General features: G+C 38.2%; 1 protein-coding gene across 1 annotated transcript in view; it reads right to left on the bottom strand.

Annotated features, from left to right (window-relative positions):
• Positions 1 to 2,798: 2,798 nt before the first annotated feature.
• Positions 2,799 to 9,919, bottom strand: part of cimip2b (ciliary microtubule inner protein 2B) — an 8,571-nt gene continuing 1,450 nt past the window's right edge. The window contains exons 2-6 of the mRNA XM_060895352.1: positions 9,728 to 9,919; positions 8,624 to 8,778; positions 7,393 to 7,525; positions 4,434 to 4,646; positions 2,799 to 3,797 (exon numbers count right to left, since the gene is read on the bottom strand). The exon at positions 9,728 to 9,919 is cut by the window's right edge and continues 32 nt beyond it. Of these exons, the coding sequence (XP_060751335.1) occupies positions 3,706 to 3,797; positions 4,434 to 4,646; positions 7,393 to 7,525; positions 8,624 to 8,778; positions 9,728 to 9,919 (785 nt within the window). The 3' untranslated portion in view covers positions 2,799 to 3,705. The remainder of the gene's footprint in view (positions 3,798 to 4,433; positions 4,647 to 7,392; positions 7,526 to 8,623; positions 8,779 to 9,727) is intronic.

Raw genomic sequence — 9,919 nt, 5'->3', positions numbered from 1 at the left:
GATAAGCGGTAGAAGATGAGTGAATGAATGAGAAATGAAAGATTTCTTTTACTGTTTATATGTATTTTTTTTTTTTATTTCAACTTCAATGAACTTGATTTGTACAGTTCACACCTTCACATGCCAATGGGAGTTGCCAGGTTTTTATTTAACAGCTTAATGTAAATCTTAATCTTCTCAGAGTAAATCTGAAATATCTTTAATATCTTTAATCTTTTCCATCAGCATGAGATGTTCAGAATGTTAACGTTAATGTTAGCAAGCAAGTTAACTTGACCTCTTACCTAGCTAAATTTGTTCATTATTTTGTTAAATGATTTAGCTAGTTAAGTTTCATATATCTTTTTAGATTAGCTATTTTGTAAATTGTTTTGTTTACCTGTTTATAATGTTTGTTTAATACTTGTTTAATTGTTTACAATGTTATATAAATTAGCTAATTGTTTTTGTTGTTGATGTCGTCATCCGAAAAACTGGTTATTAAACATTAGCTAACTGATAATCTAAACTCCAGGTTTGTTTGAGTTAGCGTAATATTTATTAATGAATTAGCTAGTCATATTAGAGTATGTTTAAATGTAGATTCAAGTACATAATTCTTCTTTTAAATATTTTGACAATACCTATTCTAATACTTAAGTACGGTCCATGTGTAGTGCCAATGTGTACTGAGAACAGATCAGAAAACATCTTTACTTTAAACTCATATTTAATCACTGGGCAGTACTAAACATTTCTGTATCTTTGTAAATTAATCTCTAACTCTGTGTAGATAATAATCTGACTTTACAGTTCTTGGCTGCAGATTCAGAATTTCAGAACCTGCATTCAATGACCTAAAAGTTCCCTCAATAATGGAAGAGGTTTCACCAATTTTCCTGTTGCTAAGTTGTTGGTAGATTGTTGAAAGGTTTTCTTGGTTGGCTTTCTAGGGTGTTGGTAATGTAGGTGGTTGCTATGGTGGTCCCTATGGGATCTTAGTTGGTTGATATGGTTGAACCTTTTGGTTGCTATGGTATTCTAAGTCGTAACTTGTGATGCTAAGAAGTTGCTAGGCTTTTCCTAGGTAGCTGCTATGGTATTCCATGTTGTTGCTGTGTAGTTGGTAAATCATTGCTAGGGTTTTGGCACTGTAGGTGGTTGCTAGGGTGGTTCTTGTGGGATGATATGGTGTTGCTTTCTGGTTGTGCTGGAATTCTAAGTGATTGATTGGGTCTTGTTGTGGTATTCCTGGTGATCGCTGGAAGGCATTGAGAATACTGTTTGACTTAACTCGGAAGTGGACATCGGAACTGTCCGACTAGTGCAGGGAAAAAACATGGGCAGCTTTGGATTGATGTCACTGGTTGAACTCAGGGCTAAAAAAGTTTCCAAGTAGGCAAATATAGTCAAGGAGGCATTTGTTTGGTCTAAGGTCAAAATTTCTAGCTGTACACAACATAAACTGTTGCTATTGTTGCTAAGGTATTGCTATGTGATAGCAGCTAGTTGTTAGGGTTGTACAAGTGGTCCCAGTGTTCCCCAGCATGACCATTATACAAACTACTGTATGCTGTATGTATCTATATTAGATAACTCTATAGATAAATGCATTTAACCCATATTTAGTTTCCAGCTATCTTTTTTCTATCATACATACAGAGTGAAATATACAGTTATCAATATTGCAGGTTCAGTATTTGAAGACAAGACTGTACTTTTCTGAAAGATGTGCAGAAGTGTGACCTCTGACCTCCGAGCCTGACCCAGTAGGGAAGGACTGGGTTACACTTCTCGTCGTTCTTTCAGTGTATTAAACTGTCATACGGAATGACAGATCTCTCTGTCTGAGTCTGGTGGAGACTGTTTAGAGTTGCTATAACCAGCCTGTAATGAAACAATAAACGTGTCACGGGTGAAAAGGTCTTACATGTCAATCATTAATTGATCAGAAAGGGTAATTGTTGACAAATGTCTGAGTTATAAGGGAAAAACGACACCGTTGTTTTTTGGAAAATAAAACTTTTATAGTGGTAGCTGTTGTATCTTATATATTAAAACAGCACACAACCAAGCGTTTAATTTTTTCATTTCCATATGACTTTGACATTTGACCCTAAAATGTTTAAATAGTAATGACTTGTTAAAACAATATCCATTGAATCATTATTCTTAGACATTCAAATGAACAAAAAATCATGAAACACATTGTGCTAAATACTATACTAATGCTAAACACTTTATAATGAATATCGTCGCTGTCAGACGGAATCCTCGTATCTCCAAAACCGTTACTTTTCAGGAAATTAAAAAACGCTGTACCTTATCTGCAGTGCACAGGGTTTAGTCCGTGTTGCAGTGGATTGTCTTGCGCTAAATTCTTGTCCTCAGACGAGCACCAGAACTAGCGGGGGTCAAGATTTTTTTTTCTTTGAGCCCAGTGTTTTGAAGACATTTACCTCAGAAGACGTGTTGATTCGTTGCGACTCTTCTTGAGGAGAAATATGCCGTGAAGCTCTCCCACGGAGTGAGGAAGAGGTGGACAGATGAAGTGTCCAATGGAGTTATGAGATTTGTGTTCAAGCTATTTTCAAGACTTTAGATTGGTTAATAACTTGTAAAAATAACAGACCCACGTGGGGACTGACCAATAGCATCGATATGTGAAAAAATATGAAATTGACAAAATTTGAACATACGAGGTTTCCGCCCGACAGCGACGATATGCTGATTTATGTAATTATTTAATGAGCCAATCATGTTACAGCAGAGCACTGTATACTGTAAACTCAAGCAGGTACGAGTCCCTACGAGTCCCCACTGTTGTCCCAGGAGTGAAACCAAATGTGATCTACTGCTGTTGTAGCTCATTCACCTCAAGTTTAACGCTTGGTCTGTTTGTTTCTAAGATGCTTTTCTGTTCACCACAGTTATAAAGAGTGATTATTTGAGTTACTGTATCCTTCCTGTTGGTCCTCATTTATTGTGCCCATTTTTTTCCACACACAGAACTGCTGCTCAATTGATTGGCTTTTTTTTTGTTGTGAAAATCCCAGAAGCTTTCTGAAATACTCAAACCACCCCAACTGGCATCAAAAAAGACACAGTGATCAGACTTTTTCCTGATGTTTGAGGTGAACGCTAACTGAAGCTCTTAACCTGTATCTGCATGATTGTACACACTGTGCTGCTGTTATATGTTTATATGATTTATGATTGGCTAATTAGATAACCGCATTAATGTGTAAGTGTGCCTAATAAAGCGCTCAGTGATACTAATATGTGTGTGTATGATAAGGGTTTGTTTGAGTGCCTCTGCTCTAACTGAGTGACTGTAGCATTTCCTGATGCTGACAATAAAGCAGATTATTATCATACTATTTAAGATGATCTGCGTTATTCTTATAAAAATTCCCAAGCCTATACTGTACATTACAGCCAGTTACAGAGCTGTCTGAAAGAACTGTTGGTATGTTCAGCGTCGTGGAATTACAGATCTCATTATAAGACTATAATTAGGATATCTAGCTGCCGTGTGAACGTAGCATAACTGTTGGAATAGTTCCATGTGCAAAAAATAAAAAATAAAAACACCTCCATAAATTATCTCCATGCTGCATTTTTTCCTTTTATCTTAATCATATTTTTGATTCTCGTGATATTTTTCCTGTGTGCTGGTGATTAGACCAGCTGCTGGGGTCCATCTAAAGCTCTATGAGTCATCCCTCACTCAGTGTCGATCTTCCTGCGTGTGCCGCTCACATCCAGAGAGTTGCTGGTAAGCTGCCCGAACGTCTGTCCGTATCGAAACTTGTATCCTGTTGGCATGGCGACATGTCAGATCAGCTGAATATAACCGACCGTACGCTAGAAATGCAGCTTCAGTACAGAAACATCACAAAGGTGATGTTGAAAACACATGATGACATCAGTGACATATCTTGGTCACATTTAAAAAAACATGTGAAGTGCTTGTTGTCATGTTGTGCCCTGAAACTACACACAAGATCTTAAGTAAATACATGAAATCAAGGCAATATGTAAAGTCATGAAAAAGAATTATCAATTTGAGAATTTTTTTCAGAAAAATGAAAATAAATAAATGCAAAGAAAAATAAATCTGAAAAGAAAAATTAAATTTTACAAAAAAGTAAATAAAAATAAAGTAAAAGAAAATCATGCAAAATATATAAAAATAAAGGGAGTAAGTGAAAATCAGGTAAAAAATTGTGTGAAAAATTCATGTGAAAATAATGAATATTTTAAAATAAATTTGTGTAAAAATTATTATTCAGTTGTGAAAATCAAATCTAAAAATGTAAAAACATATGAAATCACATCATTATTTTATTATTTATTCACGTGTATTTTATTAGATTTTTTTTGTAAAGGTTCAAACTAAACCTGCCTGATGTCTGATAATAATAATAATCATGTTAAAAAGCAGCTGGTACCTGGTACATGTCCAGTGTAGCGGGGCAGCAGGCCACGGTGTGTGGGGTAGATGATGGGTGCTGAGACCAGATTGTCATCTCTCTCTCTTGTCAGGCCGAGCGCACTGTGACTCGCCTTCATCTGCTTGCCAAACTGGATAAGCGCCTTATTGGTGGTGATGGGAAAGCTGGAACCCATCAGGTACCTGGCTCTGGGGACGTATCCAGCAAACCCTGCAAACACACCGAAGTAAAGTCGTTAAAGGTTACTGCTTATGACTCAATACCTCAGTAAATACCATTTAGAAAAAAACTCTGTGTTTATATTTTACTTATCAATTCCTAATTCTAAAATTATAGGTTTAAAAGGATTTTAATAGCTATGCTCAATACATTTATGTTGTTTTTTTAATATCAGCTGTTAGTCCAAGAGACAGCAAATATACTATGCTAACAGTTCAAATTAATTCAGTTCAATTTTACATGTATAACACTGTTGTAAAGCAGCTTTACAGAAATATACTGTACAGGTGCATCTCAATAAATTAGAATGTCGTGGAAAAGTTCATTTTTTTCAGTAATAAAACTTAAATAGTGAAACTTGTATATTATATAAATTCAGTACAAACAGACCGAAGTAGTTTAAGTATTTGGTTCTTTTAATTGTGATGATTTTGGCTCACATTTAACAAAAAGCCACCAATTCACTCACTCTCTCTCACTTATTTTCTACCGCTTATCCGAACTACCTCGGGTCACGGGGAGCCTGTTCCTATCTCAGGCGTCATCGGGCATTAAGGCAGGATACACCCTGGATGGAGTGCCAACCCATCGCAGGGCACACACACACTCTCATTCACTCACACAATCACACACTACGGACAATTTTCCAGAGATGCCAATCAACCAACCATGCATGTCTTTGGACTGGGGGAGGAAACCGGAGTACCCGGAGGAAACCCCTGAGGCACGGGGAGAACATGCAAACTCCACACACACAAGGCGGAGGCGGGAATCGAACCCCCAACCCTGGAGGTGTGAGGCGAACGTGCTAACCACTAAGCCACCGTACCCCCCGCCACCAATTCACAATCTCAAAAAATTAGAATATGATGTAATCCCAATCAGCTAATCAACTCAAAACACCTGCAAAGGTTTCCTGAGCCATCAAATTGGTCTCTCAATTTGGTTCACTAGGCTCCACAATCATGGGGAAGACTGCTGATCTGAGAGTTGTCCATAAGACAATCATTGACACCCTTCACAAAGAGGGTAAGCCACAAACATTCAATGCCAAAGAAGCTGGTCACAGAGAGCTGTATCCAAGCATGGTAACAGAACATTGAGTGGAAGGAAAAAGTGTGGAAGAAAAACATGCACAACCAACCGAGAGATCCACAGCCTTGAGAGGCTTCTAAAGCAAAATCGATTCAAGAATTTGGGTGAACTTCACAAGGAATGAACTGAGGCTGGGGTCAAGGCATCAAGAGCCACCACACACAGACGTGTCAAGGAATTTGGCAACAGTTGTAGTATTCCTTTTGTTAAGCCACACCTAAACCAGAGGCATCTTAGCTGGGCTAAGGAGAAGAAGAACTGGACTGTTGCCCAGTGGTCCAAAGTCCTCTTTTCAGCTGAGAGCAAGTTTTGTATTTTATTTGGAAACCAAGGTCATAGAGTCTGGAAGAAGGTTGGAGAAGCTCATAGCCCAAGTTGCTTCATGTCCAGTGTTAAGTTTCCACAGTCTGTGATGATTTGGGGTGCAATATCATCTGCTGGTGTTGGTTCACTGTGTTTTTTGAAAACCAAAGTCACTGCACTAGTTTACCAAGAAATTTTAGAGCACTTCATGCTTCCTTCTGCTGACCAGCTTTTTAAAGATTTCAATTTCCAGCAGGATTTGGCACCTGCCCACACTGCCAAAAGCACAAAAGGCTGGTTAAATGACCATGGTGTTGGTGTGCATGACTGGCCAGCAAACTCACCAGACCTGACAATAGCCCATAGAGATTCTATGTGGAAAATAGAGGAAAATGAGAAACAAGAGACCAAAAAATGCAGATGAGCTGAATGCCACTGTCAAAGAAACCTGGGCTTCCACACCACCTCAGCAGTGCCACAGACTGATCACCTCCAAGCCACTCCGAATTGAGGCAGTAATGCAAAAGGAGCCACTACCAAGTATTGAGTACACATACAGTAAATGAACATACTAGACCAACAATTCACTAAAAATGTTTTTTTATTGGTCTTATGAAGTATTCTAATTTTTTGAGATGGTGGGTTTGGTGGGTTTTTGTTAAATGTGAGCCAAAATCGTCACAATTAAAAGAAACAAAAACTTAAACTACTTCAATTCATTCATTCATTCATTCATTCATTTTCTACCGCTTATCAGAACTACCTCGGGCCACGGGGAGCCTGTGCCTATCTCAGGCGTCATCGGGCATCAAGGCAGGATACACCCTGGACGGAGTGCCAACCCATCGCAGGGCACACACACACACTCTCATTCACTCACGCAATCACACACTACGGACAATTTTCCAGAGATGCCAATCAACCTACCATGCATGTCTTTGGACTGGGGGAGGAAACCGGAGTACCCGGAGGAAACCCCCGAGGCACGGGGAGAACATGCAAACTCCACACACACAAGGTGGAGGTGGGAATCGAACCCCAACCCTGGAGGTGTGAGGCGAACATGCTAACCACTAAGCCACTGTGCCCCCTACTTCAATTCAATTCAATTCAATTAAATTCAATTCAATTTATTTGTATAGCGCTTTTAACAATTTCCCATTGTCTCAAAGAAACTATACAGAAGCGTGGAAACAGAAGAGAGAGAAAAAGAAATAAATATAGAAGAAGAAGAAGAAGAAGAAGAAGAAATAAGTAACTGTATTAGCAGCACAGAGATAAAAACTGTAAACTGTGACTGTATTGTCATTATGTCCTGAGAAAAGTTTGTGTGTCTCGCCTGAAATGAAGTACTTGTGCGGGTTGCTGTCGTCCATCGAATATGGAGAGTCCAGGGGTCTCCAGTAGTCCAGGGATTTATAGGGAATTGCTTCTTTAGAGATGGCCACCAAAGGAGTGTTCAGTTTCCGTGGCTGAAGTTTGTTTAAAGTCGATTAGCTGAAATGTATTTGTCTGAACTTTGCTGTTTTAGTGCGACAAGACTAAGAGAACAACACTATTTAACCCTTATATAATTATAAGAAGGATTCAACTTCTGTTGCAGTTCATTACAAACACAACACCGTAAGGGTTAGTAGTAGTGGTGGGGATATTAGCATTAGCATGGTAACAGAGGTAAATTAGCACTGTTTTGCTGTAAAACTGAGTGTGTCTGAGAGTGTGTGTCTGATTGTGTATATAAGTGTGTATATGTATGTTTATCTGAGTGTGTGTCTGTGTGTGTCTGAGAGTGTGTCTGAGTATGTGTCTGAAAGTGTGTCTGAGACAGTGTCTGAGTGTGTATCTGATTGTGTATAAGAATGTTTATCTGAGTGTGTGTCCGTGTGAGTGTCTGAGAGTGTGTCTGAAAGTGTGTGTTAGATTGTGTGTCTGAGACAGTGTCTGATTGTGTATCTGTGTATGTACTGTACAGTATCTGTGTGTGTCTGAGTGTGTCTGATTGTGTATCTGTGTATGTATCTGTGTGTGTGTCTGAGACTATGTCTGATTGTGTGTTCAAGAGTGTATCTGAGTGTATCTGTGAATCGGATTGTATAGGTGTGTGTATCTTATTGTCAATATAATTGTCTGTCTGAGTGTGTGTCTGAGAGTGTATCCAATTGTCTATCTAACTGTGTGTATTAGAGTGTGTGTCAGAGTGAGTGTCAGAGTGTGTGTGTATCTATAATTGTCTGACTGTTTGTCTGAAAGTGTATCTGATTGTCTATCTGACTGTGTGTATTAGAGTGTGTGCCAGAGTGTGTGTCAGAGTGTGTGTCAAAGTGTGTGTCGGAGTGTGTGCATGTGTGTGTGTGTATCTATAATTGTCTATCTGAGTGTGGATCCACAGATTGGAAGCTGTGTGGGAGTCTCACAGTGTCCTGAGTAAAGACTACACTACACCGACTGACTCTGATACTCGATCTCGGCTCCATTTATAATTAAACACCAACGACTCAACACTGGGATCCTGGGGCAAGGGTGACTTAGGGGTGAAAAGGGTTACGTAAAACTGTTTGTGTGTGTGTTACCTTGATGTCTGGAAATGCTCGTTCGACCGCAGGTAGTTTGTCGGCTGTAGCTGGCCGAATTCTCACCTTCTGATCTGAATCAAATTCACTAATTGCTTCTCGACACGTCTCTGCGTACGTCTTTGAGAAATAATTCTGAATTCTGGGGATGAAACCTTGGCATGAAGAACACAGCGTTTAGTTTTAGTGCAAAATAAAACCTGTACATCCACCTTTGAGTGTTATACCCTGATATTTGAAAAGCTCAAAAATATAAAAACATACTGTACATGTGGTATGTTTCGAACTGTCATAGGTCATGATAGCTGTTATAACATGTTATAACCCAGAGTAACATGTTATTAAATGCATCATTTCAAGCAGTTATAACCTATGATTAACACATTCACAATAAACATCATTTGGAAAACTTTGTGTTATAACACATTATAGCCTATCATTAATTCTTTGAACTGTTATAACCTATGACAAATCCCATAAGCTTAATACAATTTTGCAAACAATAACTGTTATAACATGTTATAGCATGTTACTGTACATATAATGAAATGTAAAAAATAATATGTGCTATAACCTACAAATGTAATTTAAAGTCAGTTGACTGTTATAGCATGTTATAGCATATTATAATGACCAGTGATAAGACCTAAAGGTGTGATATATTAAAACATATAACACATTTTAAAAACTGTTGTAAATTTTGATCAATGCATTAACATAGAAACACCATTTTACAAACTTTCACTGTTACAACGTTATAGCATGTTATATATCTATAACATGTTATAATATATCAGCATTTATAGCAAGCATTAACACTTGCTATACTAACCTGTCATTGTTATAACCTATAATAAATAAATTAAGCTAAAAACTTTAATTGTGAAGTATGATTGTTATAACATGTTATAACCTATAATAACCATTTAAACTTGCTGACAATTTTAAAACTGTTATAACCCACGATTTTTCTCATCTAGAACATTTCTACTAGTTTGAAACTTGTTAAATATTATTAGAATTTAGTCAGGCTATAACCGCTAATAACACATTATAACTTAAAAAGAAAATTCCAGTGATATGGACAGCTGTAAAAGTTCGAACCTGTGTAGCCTGGTATCATTCTCTGAGGCGTTTTGCACTGTCTTGTTCCCCTCCTCCAGATCTCCTCCCTCGCCCCCGTGTCTCTTTCTGCAGACGGTGACAATCCTGAACTCAGCACCAGTCTCGGGGAGTGTGAAATCTCCGGGGAGGTCAGGAGATGAGCCGTGAGCTGACTGTATGGCTTCCCCATGT

Source organism: Tachysurus vachellii, chromosome 20 (genome assembly GCF_030014155.1).
Source record: "Tachysurus vachellii isolate PV-2020 chromosome 20, HZAU_Pvac_v1, whole genome shotgun sequence".
Lineage (NCBI taxonomy): Eukaryota > Metazoa > Chordata > Actinopteri > Siluriformes > Bagridae > Tachysurus > Tachysurus vachellii.
Note: the sequence above shows the minus strand (reverse complement) of the source record. Positions and strands in the feature narration are given on the sequence as shown.